Raw genomic sequence first — 18,999 nt, forward strand, 5'->3', positions numbered from 1 at the left:
TGAGCAGCACTAATTATTTCTTGCAAAGCCTGTCGAGATCCTCAGGCAGAAGGTGCCTGAGGAGTCAAAAGGATTTATCATGTTAAGCTCAGTATCATATTAAGGGTCTTTGTTTGGGAACAAGATGCTGCAGCTGAGAGACCCTCATTGGGGGTGGGAGTTCAATGCAGACCAACCCAACCACCCCAAATTAGGAGGATGTTGATGTGGCCAGTTCCAGATATCTCCACTGAATCAAGACTCTTGATGCCAGAGGGAAGTGCCTGTGACTCTGGGCATCCAGGAGAACATTTTCTTGCTTTAATTTACCCGACCTGATGGTTCTTAACATGTTTTTAGGCTGTTGCCCTGAGAAAACAAAGCTCATGGGATCATGTGTCTGTGCCTGCCACTCCCGAAATCTGTGAACTATGTGAAGTTTCACCTAAATTTGAAAGGGATTCCAAAGACACTGAATTCCCCCAAGCCTCATGGAAGGTTTCCAAACCCAAATCAAAATGTGGGTGTGCAGGTGACCTGTCAGGCTCTCCTAGAGGGCCAGCCTCAAGAGGAAGCAGGCAACTGTGTCCAGTGAGTGCATCTACCAGCAAAGCTGAGCAAAGCAGGGGCTCATCTCTAATGCATCAGCTGCACCCCAGGCCTGGCACTGCTAATTGTCCCTCTCTACCCTGCTTTCCAAAGCCATCTGCTTCCCAAGGGCATCCCACCACCACAGCCTTAAGTCATCTGGGTTGGATCCACCCCCTGTCTCTTCCTCGCCTCATCCCATTCATTCTATGGCAGCTCTGAAGGCCAGCGGTGGCATCGTGATGTGAACTGTTCCTCTAAAGAGTGTTTTAAAGAAGCCTTCAGGGTTGGGAATTGGGACCAGGTTGACAGAAACCATTGAGAAATACTGACAGAAAGGATGTGGAGGGACAAAGAGAGAAGACCCTGAAGACTGGGGGGAGAGAGGAAGGGAGAATGGGCAAAAGAAGAGAAATAGAAGTCAGGTATAAAGACTAGCTAAAGAGAATAAATTTTTCTCACTGAGGAATATGGAAAATGTCAGTAAGCAGATAAAGTAAGAAGTATACTGCAGCTCCTGCATTACAGCTTCATTTTCACTTTGGTCCCTGTGGGCACCTCCACAGTTGTCATTCCTGTGGGATAAGAAGTGCAGGAAATCAGTTTGCCATCCAGCCCACTGGTTGCAACTGAAAATGGTGTCTGGCCCCTATCCTTCAAAATGCTTGTAAACTGCAAAGCCACTACCTGGCCCTGCATGCCCACGCCATTCATCCCACATGTTTCTGCTGCATTTGGGTTTCACCAATGCAAGAAGAGAAGAACAAATGCCCTGAGCCAGAAGTCCAAGACTGGCAGCCCCAGCCTGTGCCAGGTGCTGAAAATGGGGAAGCTCTTTCCCCGCTGTATGATGCAAGAGACTCGTGAGAGCACCTCTGTGCTTACTATTACATGACAGGTTTTTTATGTCCCCGAGATTTGTCCTATCACTGAATTCTCTGGCAAGAAGAGCCACAGTCCATGCATTTGATTTTTTTAAGCTTGGCATTTCTTATGGCTATTCATTTTCCCCCTGCCTCTCAATCACAGCTTCCCTTGGTCACCTCTGTTCCAGGCTGGAGAGCTTGCTTCTCTTTCACCATTTCTTGCACGGATGCCACCCCTTATTTTTTCAGCACCTTCATCTCCTTTTCTCTTTTTTCCCCTGTGCCTTTTATAATTCTGCCATTGTCTTCAGGCAACGTTAGAGGATACTTTTTTCCCATTGACTTCAATGGGCTTTGCATAAGGTACCTCCATATGGCCATCCTTTTAGATGGATGATGATTGGGAAAGCTCCTCATGTGAGCTGAGCGAAACACAAAGCACCACAGGAAAGAGTCCATCTTGTCCAACAGACTGAACCCGGTCTCTGGCTCTGCTTCAGAGAGTATGAGAAGGAAAGCAAGAATTTGACTCCCACTTACTGCTAGGAAATAACCCCCCTGGGTTTGATGATTGCCACTGAAAAGTGGTGAGAGAGCAGGGAGGAGCTTTGTTGCTGTTCCCCTAGGTAAAAGATGTACTAAATGTAAGTGGCTTGAGCTGCTCAAGAGCTAGGTATCTTGGAATTACTATAATCATACATAACCATAATTCTAGATGAGGGCTGTGAAAGGGCATCAGGGATGGATGAGGTGGTAACAGAAATCACTGGAGCTTCATCTGGGATGGATCACCAAAGGCACGTAAATACGAGTCTGCCCCTGCTGCTTGGTTAGTGGCTGGAAAACGTATTCCAGCAGAACTGGGAAAGCATGTAGACAAATGGCAAGGCTGCTCAAGACTGGAAATTAGCTAGTGATTATGCATCAAAGGGCAAAACTGAGAGGGATAAAAACCGGTGACCATGAGAGAAGGTTGAGAGATGTTGAGAAAACAGCAGAAGGAGAGTCAGATTAGCAACGCCAAACGTCCTGGGGCTGGCAGGAGAGAAATCATGATTAAAGATGATGGCAAGGCTGTAACAGAGGAAGACAAATGCCGTGTCTCTGTGAGACTCTCCAGAATGAATCTTGATTTCCCATGAGGGCTGCAGAGAGAAATGGGCTGGCAGCCAGCAGCCCCTCCAAATGTGCAAGGAAGGAGGAGATGGATGGCAGAGACATGCTGCTGCTCTGCCTGCTGGGCTGGAGCACCATCAGCCTTTGATGGGGGACACTGGAAAGAAAAGAGCAGCCTGAGAGTAGCCAAGAGGAGTGCCCAGGGGAGATGCTACATAGCACAGATCAAACCTTGTAACATCGCTGGGGAGCAGCACAATGATCCGTCAGGGTGGGAAGCAACAAGCATTGCATCGAGGACAATCCTGCCTTGCATGACCAATAGGTGAAGAGGAGGTGGCAGTTGGGACCCAGGTCCTGTGCTGGCCAGACCTCCAGCTCCCTACGTGTCTCTTCAGACTCTTGCAGATCAGTGCCTTTGTATCCCTCATTAGCTTAATATTTGACTGTCCTCCTGGCAGGAGTAGGGCTCTTTCCAGCACCGTTACCTGGTTGGGGTCAGGCTCAACTTCATCCCAGTTGTGTGTCAAGTGTCCCTCCTCAAGAGGCTCGAAGGGTTTGTGGCAGACTGAAGGTAGGATCCGATACAGCCAGCTACAAAGAAGGAAAAGACCTGGATTAGCCTGGGGAAGAGGTTAAACCCTCTGGGTGGCTGTTGGCTGATTGAACTCCTAAAGGCGTGGATAACATTTACATTGGTAGCAACTGAATCAAAAGGTGTATTAAATATCAAATACCAGCTCACAGCCAGAAACTTCCAGAGGGATGGCTTTTTATTATAGGCTTTAAATACAAGTATATGCTGTTATATGTATGTAAATGTCTGTATGTGTGTTTACATACATACATACATTTACATTCACACACAGGCACATATGTGTGTATATATATATATATAAAAGATACAGCTTTATCTATCGCTGAAATACATTAGTCTCTGAGGTAGGAAAAAAGCCTATTTAAACACAGCTACAAAGCAACTCAGACAAGACAGGGATGCGCACACTATCTAACTGGAAGCACAGAGCAGCTTTCAGGAGACAGAAGATCACAGCCAATGTCGGAATTTGGATGGGTTACTGAAAGCAGCATCCTATGCCTAGCTGGCCATGCCCTTAGGACCACCAGTGAGCCCACACAGTGAAGATCAGTTTTATGTGGGATGATGCTTCCTACTGCTGTAGGAGGTCCCCCATGTCTCCAGCACCACCTGGACCATCATTCTCCTCCCTTGCTGCCTCCTGTGTCCGTGGCTGCAGCCCCTGCACACCATGCACAGGTGCAGCCAAGCCTGAAGCTGGGCTTTTAGTCAGGCAGGATAACACAGGAATCAGGAAAGCCTGAGCTAGGCAGGGCTGCCAGTGCCTTTGATGTGTTACCAGACAGAGGTGGTTGCAGTTTGGGTAGGTGGGAGAAGAGAGGAGGGAGTTCTCCCTTGAGAGCTGGAAAATTTCCGTCAAGGACATCTTCGTGCAGCAAACAATGATTCATCCCTTTCCCATGCACACCACAAGCTGGCACCAGCCTGGAGAGCAGAGCTCTGCTAGGCAGCTCAGATGATGCATTTGCGTCTCATTTGAACCAACAACAGAAGAGAAAAGCTGCTGCAGGAGAAGCAATATGAGAAACCCCTGCTCTGCAATCTGGTCATGGCCAGAGTATGATGACCAGCATACAGAGCACGATGATGAGGATAGAGCTCTGGGACATTTGCTGCCAGCAGGAGCAAGCTGTCCCCAGAATCGCTGGGAGCATGGCATGGTAAGCAGTCTGCTGGGTGCCTGGCACTGGACTGAAGCCCTGGCCAGCCCCAAAACAGGTACAGCCTGAGCTAGTACCTTACCAGCCCTAGTGCGTAGGAGCATCCTTTAGGAGGAGGAATGAGTCCTGCTCAGAGGCTTGGTTTTGACACTCTCCATCAGGCGTGTACCAGCGCCAGTCACAGAAGTGCTATATTCACAGCAGCATCGAGCTGAGACCCTGAGGATTTTTTGCACAGCACTCACACCCCACTCAGGACCATCTGGTCCCTGGGAGCATCCCCTCCCCTTCCTCACCTCACTCAAAAAACCACTTTCTTTCCTACCCCAAACCCCCTTGCTCAGCATTGTCATAACCCATCACCTTCCCAAAGCCACTCCTCTCCCCCTCCAGTGGGCTTGCCCCTCTCCCCATGCACAGAGGAGGCCCTTCACCTGCCTGGGCTCGCTGCTGGCACAGCTCACCCCAGCACCCCATGTTACCCACCCGCTGCTGGGGTCATGGTACCTTCGCTTGTTGGTGGGCCGGGGGCAGGTGAAGGCAGAGCCCGAGAGCTGCTCCGCGTACAGGCCGTACGGGCAGACCTGCGGGTTGTTCTGAAGGGAAGCAGAAGGGAAACAAGGAATGAGAAGCAGTAGCAAAGGATTCCGTGGGCTCCAGAGCACCCTGACAGGCACACTGGTGCCCTGATCCCATGGGATGAACCGTGCTCCTGAATCTATGCATCAGCCCTGGTAGTTGTGTCTTCTTGCTCTCATGAGGCTGGGTGCCCCGCGGGTGCCAGACAGACCCCACATCCCATTCCCACAATCAAGAGGACACACAAGTGCCCTAAGGAGTTGGCACAGGCATGGAGGCAACACACCCACTGCTATAGCAAGCTGCAAGGGGTGGTGCTCAGTAGGGCTGGCAATCAGAACGCCAGGGAAAAGGAGATTATTCCCAACACTTACAGACTGCAAAGCAGACTGTTGTTATGCACAAATGTTTTTTGAGACTCAAGTGTTCAGAGGGGTTGACCCAGAGCATCATGTCTGCCTGGCTTTCCAGAGGGCTGATAAAGACTTACAGCAGCTGCACCTTTGTTTCTTGTGTCCTGTGCACTAAACACCTCCCTCTCCTCCTTCTCTCTTCCCAGAGAAAGGGGTGCCTACAGCAGGCATTCTGGCGGTGTGCTGCTTCCTCCTGGCAGTGCCATTTGCTGCTCAAGACCAGAAGTGACCTGTGTGGGAGCCTTTGCTTTCCCACAGGGCTTTTGCATGGTGACAACCCTTCTCTGGAGTACAAAGTGGGCACATTCCCCTTTGCAGAGCAATGGGTATTACTAGCACAGGTTTAGCAGCCCTTGTGTGTTCGTAACTTGAAGACAGATTCCTCCTTTACAGAGAACAGAAACTAAGTATTTTGATCTAAGTAGGTCAGCATCTATTTGTTTGAGATCAGCAAGAAGCAAAAGCATCCAAGAACTGCAGGAAGTACCCCAGTGGGACAGTCATACACCATTTGCTATCCCGAGTCCCTCCTGCAAGGTCTCGTTTAGAATCCTGTCATCCTGCTGCAGCACTGGGGATCAGCTATCCTTATGGAATGCCAGCCATCTACAGTGCCCTAACGGGTGTGCAGAAGGGAGAGGTAAAGCTCTCATAAATCATGTAGCTTCCAGCCCTCAAACTCTAGCTTGCCAGTGTGGGTAGGCAGTGAAGCAGCAGGATCAATAGCCCTTGTATATTTGATCTTAGGCAGCACTACTGCAGATGCCAGCCTTACAAACACTGCAGAGGAGAAAGGATCCACCCCTGGGACTGGAGATCCTTTTTGTTGTAAGTCCTTTTCAGGTTGTTCTATTAACAATTCTGGCACAGAGGCCAAATGTTGTCCAGGCGAGAGCACCTCCTCCTGCTGCCATGGGCAATCACATCCACCACAGCCCATGACCTGTTCCGAGCAGCAGACACTGCTATTGATTCCCTCATCTGAGGTGCTTCTTTCTCACTTTTTTCTCCCCCCATCTGCTATAGCCAGTCTCAGAAATGAGACACTGCACTGCTAAGCCATCTGTCTGATCCAGCACAGTCTTTCTCATGGGCACACTACAGGCTGCAATGCAGACCTAGGGCACATATATACACAGTTAAGGTCTCCTTGTGTTGTGTGTTACTACCACCACTGTCACATGGCATGTAAAACATCAGAACTAGGCAGATCCTGAAAACTCATGAAGGGTGAAGCTCCCTGTTTGACCTGCATTCCACTGGCCTTTCTGCACAGAGGATGAAGAGAAGCATCAAGGGATGTCACTGCCTGAGCATAAAATGCTGCCATTCAAGTCCAGGGCATTGCAGGAGATCCAAGGGAGGGCACAGTCAGACTCACAATGTGTGCTGGTGTAAAGGAGACAAGTGCAAAGGAGACTAGAGAGCTCTAATTCTTCAGGGTTTTGTTCTTGCCTCTGCAGATTGGGTGGCTGGCACCACATTGGTTGTGATTCCTTTCTTTAAAACAGAACGACCCACTTTAAGTTATTTTCATCATGTTCAGAAGTTTCTTTTAAGAATGAATCAGTTGGTTTATTACTACAGGCATTGATGTCCCCTCCTTACAAAGAGGCTTCTCGCCTGCCAAAGGCTCATAAGCCAGCTCCACTGAACCCGGTTCCTACAGCTGCCTCTCCTGCAGGACCATGTCTCTCTTCCGGCCTTCAACCTTTTGCTCCGGTCTACTCCAGACCCAATAGCATCCTTCTTGGTGTGACGGAGCCACTTGTTTTGCAGGCTCCTTTTGGAAAGAAACCTGCTGTTGAGGTAACTGAGGCAAGTCTTAACCCCCCAAGGTGAGACCTGGAAGCTCACGAGTAACTTCAAAATAGAACGTATGAATGGGAATCTTTAATTCTGATTTTTGCCTGCATCTTATTCCATAATGAAGAAGGTTCCTGGAGACTTTGGGGTAGCAGAGAGAAAGGAAACATGTTAAAATGAAAAGAAGCCTAGGGAACAGATTTTCACTCAATTCCATGTCATTCTAACAAAGCACTTTAAAAACCCTCAGTACCTGTCCCTCTGGTAGAGCTCCCGGACAGCGTGGATCCTCAGAAACATGTTCATTTCCAAATCCTGACATGTACTGTAAAATAAAGCACACAGCTCATCAACGCTTTGAGAACACACACAAAACCTCTCCAAACAATCATCCGTCACTTCCCCGAGCATTTTCCAGGCTCTTTGTATGCATTAAGACTTTCTCAAGTGATCTACTTGTGTATTGCTCCAGACCATTTTCACAGCTCGTGGGTTTGCTTCATTAGCTTACCACGTGGTGGAGTGAGAAGCACAGTCAGGATTTGATCTCCTGCTAAATCTGCATGTCTATTTTGACCACATTCTGCATCATGAAGGCACTTGAGAAAGAAGCCAAATATCACATATACAGTCAGGCTCAAGAACAACATGGTGATGTATAGGAAGAACTTCAACACCAACATTATGGAGGCGTGCTAGGAGCATCCAAGTTAAATCTGACTTTGCTTGAATCATGGATGTTCCAAAATCTGCAGACTGCCTTGCAAATCCATGCACTGAGTCCTCAGATGCTCAGGAATTGAAACTGGGACCTGTTTGGCTGTTGGGTTCTTGCAGTATATCCCCATGACCATTAATAAAAAAGTCAGGACATAGTTGAGATGAGGGAGGAAGGGAAACTCAGCTGGGACTTAGAAACTGAGTCACTGATTTGTCCTAAACAAGCATTGCCCAATTGTGTGTGAACTGTTCACCAGGGTACTAAGCAAGAATTAATCTATTACCAGGTGCTAATTTGGTTTTCTAGGTGATGTATCCTGAGAGACCCATGGATGGAACAGACCTGCATGCCCTCCCATGCCTACAGCTGCCTACAGCTGCTGTGGTCTGAGCGTGGCTAGAAGCCACAGGACCCTGGAGGATGTGGCTCCCAGTACTGCAGCACTGAGAAAAGCCCCATAATACACTTGAGACAGATACACAGGGAAGTAGATACAACAGAGACCCCGACAGAAATGTAAACAGTCCCCTCAGATCCTATAGAAAGGCATGAAGCAACTCTGTTGAACTCTGCAGGAACACAGAGGTGTTTTGGCAGCAATCAACGGTTCAGCTCCATGGCCTGGGGAGAAGTAAATATTAATGCTCCTCACTATCAGCTGCAAGAGCAGCCAGGCTATGGGTCTGCCTTCACACAGCGGCACTGGGATGGCAGAGCCCTGGCATCCCAGCCTTTGCTGACACACACGCTCTGCGTGATGGAGTGGCTGCGGCACTGCGATGCTGCTGTACCTCAGCAGCTCCAGAAACCCTGAATTGGCTGCAGATGCAGAGTGACAGCCTGGGAGGCAGATGCCTCATATGGAGGTGGGGTGACAAAGCCCCTGTACCAGGTTCACTATATTATGATAGTGCCTGGATTACCCCCCAAGGGGCTCTGAGCCTCAGGCAATTTGCAGCCCACCTAGAAACTCCCCCTGTGCAGCAGACACTGAGAGTAAACCTGAAACCTCCTGAGAAACCCTGTCCTTTCCTCAGGCACCTTCCAGCCCATTCCCGGGGGAGCCAGGCTAACTGGAAGTTCTGCTCAGCCTGGACCTGAAAACATCTCCGTTTCCATCTGCTTAGGGAGCTATTTCTCTCCTTCTCACAAACAAACGTACATTGCCAGGACCCCGCTCTCCAGTGGGCTCTGCAAGAAGCATATTGATATGCAAAGCAGCAGGTCACCTAAGCAGCCTTGGCAAATGTATTGTACTGGAGCATTTCTTTCTCTTTTTTTCCCCTTCCCTCTTTTAAATGGAAATGCAGCAATATGTGATGGGACTGCAGCAGTTCCAGGATTAACTGAGTCCTGTGCACTGCATCCAACGAAATAAAGGTGGTGGGAGCATTTGCTTGTGGGGCTTGCTGAAAAGAGGAAAGAGGAGGAGGAGGAAGGGGGGCATGCTGATTTTCTGGAGGGACAGCCAGCAAGGCCCAGCAGGCTCTGACATTAGAGCAGCAAGGAGAAGGTTAACATAACACACAGGCTCCTTTGCTGCGCATCACCTGGAAAATGCTGGACTTGGAGCTGGTGGAGAGCTGGGAGGGGAGGGTGTACGAGTCTTCCGCGCTGCTGTGGGGGATGAGGCACAGGGATTTTGCTGTGAGAAAGTCAAATCTGTCCCTCAGGCTGGAGAGCTGGTGTCTTCTCCAGCTGATCCAGCCCAGCTCTCTCAGCCTGGCTCCAGAGCAGAGCTGCTCCAGCCCTTGCAACATCTCCATGGCCTCCTCTGGACTCACTCCAACAGATCTATGTCCCTCTTTTTAGTCCAGAGTCACCTCCCTCTAGGACTCCGCTTGTTCTCCACAATTCCTAGCCATGTTCTAAGTATCTAGAGGGACTGTAGTGATAGAACAAGGGGTGATGGGTTCAAACTAAAACAAGGGAAGTTCAGGTTGGATATAAGGAAGAAGTTCTTTACTGTGAGGGTGGTGAGGCACTGGCACAGGTTGCCCCAAGAAGGGTTACATGCCTCATCCTCAGCCAGGCTGGACAGAGCCCTGGATGACATGGTCTAGTGTGAGATGTCCCTCCTCACGGCAGGGGGTTGGAACTGGATGGTCTTAAGGTCCTTTCCAACCCAAACTATTCTATGATTCTATGATCTCCAGGTTGGGTAGGTTTGGGACACTATTCTGGTAACTGGGCAGGTGCCTTGTCTATAAAACAGAAAATTCTCTCTGATCTTTCATTTTCAGTTACTTTCTGCTTTCAGTTACTGATGTTGTTATTTTGTTGGAGATCCTGTAGCTTTTTATGCAAACAGGATGTTAGGAATTCATCTGCCTCCACTTTGTTTCTTGTTTTGTAGTTTTTCAATAAAATGGGAGAGATAAAAGCCCAGCACAGCATAAAAAATTCAGCAAAGCTCATTGATTGGAATAACCAGGATGCAAAGCAATGGGTGTTGAGCTCTGACCTATAAACCATAACCTTTTGTTTAGAGGATTAGACAGCAGGTATGGGGAAAACACATTTGAAGTCTGAACACACAGATTGTGAAATAATTAAGGCTCTTCTTCAAACACTGAATAATACATTTCTCTATCAGCTCCTGCTACAGAACACAGGAGGACAGCATTCATCTGTAGACAAAACACATGGCACCCTGTGTCAGCTCAGTCCATCAACACTGGAGCATCCAACACGAACCCATAGAAACAGGGCCATGAGCACCTGGGCAATGAGAAGAGCAGGTCCTTCACCTTCTGTGCAGGGCTCCACAACCTCCTTGCAGGGGAAAACCAAAGCACCCAAACCGGAGCTCTGCACTGGTGCTGCCGTGGTGACACAGCACTAGTATCCCTTGCAGGAGCTGCCATCTCTCTTCCATTGCACTAACTCTCTGCTCCAAAAGTGCTGGGGATGGTCCAAGGCCAAACCCTTCCTGGAAGGACCTGCCCAGCTCCAGAGTGGGTCAGCACATGCGGTGGAGGAGGCATGAGAGGGACAGAAGCTGGGAGGAGCAGAGAAGGGTGAAACAATGGCCTTGAAGAAAAGATGCCAAGAGACGATGGGGTGGGGAGAGGTGGTGACAGGATACAGATATATGTAACGGAGAGGAGAGGAGGTGCTGGCAGAGCAGCCTGTTGCCATGGTCAGCTCTGGGAAGAAGACTCACACTCAACCTGCAGGCACAGTCACACCAACCAGCAAGGTGGTAGGGTCTGCTAGGAATGATTCAAAGATGGACATGAAAGATGCTGTCACAGCCATGACAGAAACCAGTTGGCCGCTCATCTGGAGTGGTACAGGGGCAAGGATACCCCAATGCTGAAAGGGTGGTGAGAGCTGGAGGGTGTCAGGGACAGGCAAAGAAGAGGCATGGCAAAATTTTACTGTATGAGGAGACAGAATCCTTCAGAGATGAAGAAGACCTGTAAGAGCACTGTAAAATAACAAACATCAGAGAAGGTGGCGAAGGAGCACATACAGATATAACTCAGGCATATCCAGAGCTAGAAAGAGGCTCAGTAACAATGACAGCCCCAAAGCCTGAGGAGAAACACAATGGCCCTGCCACAAGCTGCTGAGACCCACCATATCCTGGAGTGAGCCCTTGCCACTCCTGCAACATTACTCATGTACCCTGACAACCCCAAAACAACGAGGTGCTGATGTGACTCAGGGTTGTGAGTCTCATGTTCCTCCACATGAGCTATAAACCCACCACATCCCAGCCTTCTCCTTAAACTCCCCCATGCTCTGGCAAAGGGCAGTAAGGAAAGCTCCCAGTGGCTGCCCTGCTGGGACTCAGAGCAGAGGACATGGTCAGAACCCTGCTGAGCATCTCAGTGCTCCCTGAGATGGATACTGAGAAACTGCCCTGGAATGAAGCTGCTCCTGCCTTGGCTGCTGAGAAAAGAGTGGCCACAGTTGCAACATCTGGGCAGATGCTGCCAGCCACCTTTCATAGGCTGATGGGGGAAACACCCCCTGGCAACCAGGGGGGAGAAGGGGTGTGCGCAGAGGGGGTGTGCAGGGCAAACCCCACAACAAAGAGGTCCTATGCTGGTACAGCCTAACCAAGGAGGATTCCCAAAGGAGAAGAGGGAAAGAAAAGCCTGTTGGTAGACAAAATGCAGCAAAATCCTTTATCCCAAGCGAACTTTAAAAACACACACTTGGAAACACAGAAGAGGGGCATGTTAAAATGACACAGATGCCAAAGAACTGATGCCAGCAGAGACGGGGTGTCCACAGCCAGCACTGGTGGGCTGTGGATGCCCGACCCCTTACCTGTAAGCCTGTCATCCTCCTGGTCCTCCTCTTCTTGGAGCAGACACAAACCCCAAGCAGGTATCTGGTCAAGCTGGCTGCCAAACAAAGCTTGCTGGCTGGTGAAGTGAGCCGGGCTGGTGGCAGGCTGACAGTGCTGGAAGTGAGAAAGTCCAAGAGTGTTTTTAACCTGTTTGCTCAGCCCAGTCTGTGTTTAACCAAACACCAGCCCTACTCCACAGAAACAACCCCAGGGTCAATTCGAAGATAATAAACAGGGGGAGAGGGGTACAGGGTTCTCTCACAGCTCTTTTTCCTCTTTGTATGTTAAAAATGGGTTGTAGTTCTCATACACACAGGGGGGTAGAGGAGGGGAATAACAAACTGTTTAAGAACAAAGAAAATCCATTTTTTGCAATTGTTTTATAAACTTCTTTCGTAAATTATACTCCTCTCCCTGTGTATGACAATCTCCTTAAAGGCTTCTTATACACAACCCTCTAAAGGTCTAACAAATGGGAGTTTCCATTTTGCTCCTGAGCCATGTTACACTGGGGAATAGAAAGGATCCCAGCCCCGTTCTGGTGGAGGTAGTGATATTTGTGAACTACTGTGGCAATATTAAACAGCATTTTGGAGCCCAAAGTAGGGGAGGATTTTGTCTTCCTGTGATTGGAGGTAGCGAGGGGGGCTTATAAATGCTGAAATACTCATAGTTTTCCAGGAAGCTGTTGCTGAGGAAGGAGCAGCAGCATTTACCCACAGTAGCTCTGCCTTTCCAGAAGTTGCAGGGGAAAAAAATCAATTGATTTTCTCTGATGTTTTCACTTTGAATTCTCATCTCTCCCACCCTCACCATGCAAAAAGCAGCAGTATTTTTTCCTGTTTCTGGGACCTGCTCTGCTGTAAGTCCTGCTCTAGGAGGCACACACTGAGATTCCAACGTGACCCTGGAGTTAACGTCTCCTCTCCTAGAGCATCCCAGAAGCCTTCCCTCCCCTCTGCAGTTACCAGCTCGCACGGCCCCAGCAGAGCCAGTGAGAGCTCGCGCTGTGAGAGGGACAGGTCTTAATGGGTTTGTCTTCTCTAAAAGCTGGCATGTCCTCACACCACCCTGAGCAATGTGTTAGAGCCACTGAGAGTATTTTAGCCACCTTTTAAGGTCTGGCAAAATAGGCTGGCTGCTGCAAGGGAGGAGATAGGGTGTATGAGGAGACATTGGTTATGGGATGGTGAGAGGGAGGGGTGGTTTTCCTTGCATGTCCCCTCTGGACACAGGATCATAAGATAATTCACATCAGAAAGTACTTCAGAAGGGCACTAGCCCCGCTTTCAGCTTAAAGCAGGGTCAGCTCCGAGATCAGACCAGGCTGCTCAGGACTGTACCCAGTCTGTTCTTGAAGACTTCCAAGGATGGAGACAGCAAAACCTCACTGGGCAGCTTGTTCCACTGCTTGACTTTCCTCATGGTGGAAAAGCTTTTCCTTACATAGAGCTTGAATTTCCCTAGTTTCAGCTAATGGCAGTTGCCTCTCATCCTCCTACCAAGCACTGCTGTGAAGAGCCAGACTTCATCTTCTTGGTAACCTCTCCATAGTTATTGGAAGCTGCTGTCTGGTTCCCCCAAAGCCATCTCTTCCCAGGCTGAACAAGCCCAGTCCCTTGCAGGACGTGAGCTCCAGCATGGTTGGCCACTGGTGAGCCTGCTGCAGTTGATCCTGTTAGATCAGTGCCATGGAATTACTCAGAAATGGAGACAGAGGCCTGCAGTTGAAGACTTGGCTGGAGCGTAGCAAGTACTTGGTGGCACTGGCTGGAATTGGTGTCTCACAACCAACTAGTAAGAGTGCTGTGGAGAGAGGACCTAATGCAAGTCCTGTCCTTTCCTAAACTCTGCTGGGACTTTCTGTCTGCTTGAGAGCCACCTTGACTCCCTCAGCTTAGGGGCAGTTCAGGGGCTGAGCTGGGCTCTTCTGGTTTCATGACGCTAATGGTTTTATTGCACAGTCACCAGGAACAACTCAATTAACCTCGCTGTACAATATTGGGTAATGTTTGCACTGAAACAGATCAAAATTTAGCCCCATTGCAATGCAGGTGGGCTGAGGATGAGGACAACTGGGAATTTCCATGAATTATTCAGTATCTGAAAGTCTTGAACTATAGACCTGGACTCCCTTGTGTGAGGCTCTAGAAGAACATAGGCTGGGTAATCTCCAAGTTAAAAGTCTTCTTTAGGTGTCCCTTATTTTCCTATTTGCCCAGGAGGGCTCTCTCCATACTCTGGCCTCTTCCAGCTTTGCCATAAAAAGCCACACGGACAGTGAGGGATTCTCCAGCTCAAGGCAGAGGTTGTGAGTATGTTAGTTCACCCTGAGCATCATTCATCATTGCCAAAGAAATAAAGTACCGGGCACCTGCCACCTACCCTTGAGACTCCTTTCCTACAAGACAAGTAAAGGGTTCCTCTTGCTTATTTTCTGACAGTGAAGATTTATAGGTTTGAATCCAGTTTTGCAAACCAAAGATGTAAGAAGTTGTGTGTTCTCTAGCTGTGAAGATGCTCAAAACACAAGTGGACATGGTCCTGGGCAACCTGCTCCAGCTGATCCATCTTGGGAATGGAGGTTGGATTAGATGATCTCCAGAGGTCACTTCCAACCTCAGTGATTCTGTGATTTAGCTTAAACAAGCCCTTTAGTTAGTGGCAGCAGCTCTTAAATATAGATCTTCAGAAACATTAAGTATAGATGTACTTCATTAATATTTTAGCAACTGCCTTTGTTATCAGATAAATATGACTCAGAAACACAATGAATTGTTACCACATAAACATGATTCATAAACACAATGAATTAAGCATGGAAGAATGAGCATTAAAAGTGCTTAGTGTCTTCTCAGCTATCTTCTTGAATTTATGACATCTGTCTAGTGCATGCTGTACACAGCCCTTACTCCAAGGAGATTCCAGCTGAAATACATAACAAGACCCAAAAGAGATATATAAAAAAGCATAAGACATCAATGCAACTGTATTTGCTGCCACATGATGTATATGCCACTGCATGGTACCTGCATACCAGCAGCTTATTAGATGTGAACTGTTCTCATAGACATCATGATGGAGAGGTGCAAGGAGCTCATCTAAGTCAGAGGCACAATGAGAGAAAGCACCAAGGGGCTTGCTTAAAAATTTAACAACTGGTGTTCAATGTCTCAGTGGTGAATGAAAGATAAGGAGGAGAATGGAAAAAGCCTTTCAAATAGAAGATGGGGAAACTTATATTTGATCCAGTAGGCAAAGGGACTCAAAATTCACAGCATGTGCATTAAAAGGCCTTTTGTTTCCTGCCAAATCACTTGCAAGTTCAGGTAGTGAACTTTCACTGGGAGAAAAAGGAGGGAGAGTCATGGGACAGCAGTCACTTTGCTTCCTTATGCTCTCCATTAGCGTTTTCCTATGCAACGTGTACTTCATGCCACAGGGCAGAGGCAAGGCTGTACTTTCTTCCCTGTCCCTTTACCTTAATACTTGGTATAGACTTTCCAGAGCAGGGCTGACACCTTCATACATTTCTACTCAATTTTCAGCGCAGTGCTTCCCAGCATGGACTGTAGTGTGCAGTGCTGCTCTGATGAGTACAATCACTGGATCACAGCTTACCATCACTTCTTGTAGCGAGTGGCTGGCCAGTCCCAAAAGTAAAGCTCTTGCATCCTGTGCATAATGTACGTAAGAAGCAACTGAGACAGATCCTTTCTGACGTGGCTGTGGACCCACCGTCGCAAGAGCCCATTGCTTTTCACAATGGTGGACAGCAAAGGACCAACCTCTTCTCCTGCCTATGTTCATGCAGCTAGAATGCATTGACAAACATATTTATTAATACATTCATTCACTCCTGTCTATGTAATATCAGCTTCCCCAACTTGCATTTCTTCTGCTTTTTAACCCTTACACACTGCCAAATGGGCCAGGAGGTCTCTAGAGCAGCCGTCTGTGTTGATCTGCTAGTGTACTACTAACAGACCAGGGGATTTAATCTCTTAAGATGAGAAAATAAAGCAATAATATTTATACTTTTTTACCACTGCCAACAGGTTTGTGGCAAAAAAAGAGTCTCTTTTTAATAACATCTACTTTCTTGCAGAGTGGCTCGTATGAAATATGTCTGTGTCATTTTTCTGGGACCATTCAGCAGCAGATGCCAGACAGGTTAATTATTAGCATTCATTTGTTCAGGAAAGATTTTAAGAGTTGCCTGCAGCAGAGAGCACATACTCCTTGTTGCCAAAAAGCAGAACAGAGGCTGGAGAAGCCATCTGCACACCTTGCTGTGATGCTTCTACATTCAGGCTAGAAGAACCACTCCTAGGACTGGGGAGAAAATTTAGTCACCTTGCCCTGTTGTATCCTTCCCCACTCTGATGCAACAGCTAAAGAAGATGCTAATTTTGGACAACCCCTAAATTTCATCATCTGACCTTTTATTCATCAAGGGTAGGACAGCCCATTAAGCCCACGTAAGCCACAGCAGAACAAGCCTCAGGAAGAGAGGATGGCATCAGACAGCAAGCTAAACCCCCTGACTGCAGCCCCAGCCTTCAAAGCTATTTGGCCTCTTTGTCCTTTGATAAATCTTTAACCCAAATCTAGCAGTGGATTTCCACTTTGTAAACGTTAACTTTCAGGTCAAAGGGAACATAGATGTGCATGGGTTAATGACACACCATTTCACTTCATGTTCTTCCTAGTCAAAAAAGATGACTAGACTTCAACTTGGACTGCCCACTCAGCCCAGGCTTAACATCTGGTTGATTTAGGCAAGAAAGGGCCTATGGTTTTATTTATGAGCTTGTCTTATACTGAACATCTTCTTGAGAGAAGTCTGTGGTATTATGCTGAAAAGGAATTTCTCTGTGCAATTTCAGTAGGTATTGAGCCAGAGTTTCTGTGCACTGATAAACCCAAGAGGCACAACAAGCTTTATCTCAGTGATAGAATGCCAAAGCAAGAAAAAGAAAACACATTTCTAGCCTTAACAGTATTTGCAGCTGGGGTTGGCCAAGCAGCTGAACTGCCAAAGCTAGATTTCACAGTCTCCTTGGTGCCACAGATAGCTCTGATCATCTAAACCAACTTCCTTACGAACATGCTGGGGGACTTTTCCTCAAAGCTGTGTTAAAGCATGCCTTCCGGAAAGCTGAAAAATCCCAAAGGATGACAAATCTGCTTTTTTCTATTAACTGTTTTGGGTGTCATCACTCCCACTGTTAGAGAACTACAGCGAATTTCAAGATCCATTTAGACTCGGGTCCTGAGAATCACGGCTCCTTGCAGATTTGCCTGCACAGCTGGAAAGCCCTTACTCATATACTCACAGTTAGTGATGGAAGACTCTTCTTAACTTCTTCAGAGGGTTCTCATGTACCAGAAAGAAATATATCTTCCCCATTTCCTGATCAGATGTTAGAATAAACCCATAGCAGCACAAGTTGAAAATACTACTACTTCTGGCTACATGTCAGGCCCTCACTAGGCAGGAGAGCTTTGCCATTGAATGGATATTCGAAATTAAGCAGGATTGGGACCAATTTTGTTTTCCTTCCCCTCTTCCACCTGACATCAACATGATGTTTGCTCCAAAAGCAGTGTCTCTCTGAGGACCTAACACACCTAAGTGCTGCAGCAAAGCACACCCTAAGGAAAGCTCTTCCTCTGAGCACCTTCTGGTAACTTGCCAGCCAGTGACAGGTTCTGCGGGAGATACAGACAACGCAACAAAGCAATATGATTAAATGCTGACACTTTATTGAGCCCGAATAGCTGTTTATATAACCATTCTAACTGTCCACACGAACTCTATACAATCCCGATTGGCTAAGTCCACTAATGCACGCACATAAATACAGCTCATGATAGGCTTAAGCTTTCAGTACATGCGAAGGCTTTATCACTCCTGAAGTATGCAGTTTCTTGTTACCTAACCAGGAGTTGTCTTTCTCAAGCTAACTCCCTCATTCCACAGCTGCAAATATTCTTTAAATAACCTTATCACTAGGCCTTGGTGCCTAACTCAGACTCTTGCTATTGACATGAGTCCTGCATTGCTCATGTGTCTATTTTTGTTCCAAATAGTCCTCCACAAGGTTCATCAATAATGATAATGGCTTTTTGTCAAAGAAAACGAGCGTGCTAAGCCACAGACTTACTCAGCCCTATAAAGGAATCAAAGTAACCAGTGTCCTCGTAAGGAAAGTGAGACAGGAACATGACTTCTAATGGGAAGAGCTGACTAACAAAAGAAACAGAAGGATTAAACTCCCTTTGCTGAAAAGCAGGAGCTGGTTTTCAATCAGTGAAATCCATCACCTCCTTATCAACCGTGATAGCCCTGACTTCACTGTACCTCACTGAAAAATCTACTGGTTGCAGGCTATGACACAGCAGCTCAGATCTCATTTGTGATAAATGGAGCATATTGCAGCTGCCTCCAAAAATACTATCAATAATGAAAATTTGTATGAAGGTTGCACCCAAACCCCAATTCCTGGGTAGGTTTCATGTGCTTAAAGCCAGTGTCAACTTTGCTGAAGATTGTTGCAAGGAGCAAGAAATCTTGTTGCTTCAAGAACAGAAACATATACTCAAGAATTCGGGTGCACATGGGTTTCCTACTTTTCTGCATGGGACTCAAAAGGGGTAGATTTGGAGGATTTTCCATATTTAGGACATATTCAGGCTTCTGGCTATCCCCTCAGTCGTCAAACCAGTTATAAATCAACCAGAAAGCTCTGCTGAGCCCCTTGGGAAGAGGGGAAACTCACTGTTTATTTGCTATACATTTCACCTATGTGCACACAATGCAATTATCGAAACCCCAACCATGGAAAGCCCATGCAACTT

The 18,999-nt window shown here is 47.5% G+C and overlaps 1 protein-coding gene across 1 annotated transcript in view; it reads right to left on the bottom strand.

The window, feature by feature from the left end:
• HGD (homogentisate 1,2-dioxygenase) overlaps window positions 1-12,128 on the bottom strand; it is a 24,038-nt gene extending 11,910 nt beyond the window's left edge. Inside the window, exons 1-4 of the mRNA XM_010016099.1 lie at window positions 12,114-12,128; window positions 7,362-7,433; window positions 4,818-4,906; window positions 3,038-3,143 (exon numbers count right to left, since the gene is read on the bottom strand). Of these exons, the coding sequence (XP_010014401.1) occupies window positions 3,038-3,143; window positions 4,818-4,906; window positions 7,362-7,433; window positions 12,114-12,128 (282 nt within the window). The remainder of the gene's footprint in view (window positions 1-3,037; window positions 3,144-4,817; window positions 4,907-7,361; window positions 7,434-12,113) is intronic.
• Between the last annotated feature and the right edge of the window lie 6,871 nt (window positions 12,129-18,999).

The sequence above is a fragment of the Nestor notabilis genome, unplaced genomic scaffold (genome assembly GCF_000696875.1).
Source record: "Nestor notabilis isolate BGI_N333 unplaced genomic scaffold, ASM69687v1 scaffold22446, whole genome shotgun sequence".
NCBI classification, from domain to species: Eukaryota; Metazoa; Chordata; class Aves; order Psittaciformes; family Psittacidae; genus Nestor; species Nestor notabilis.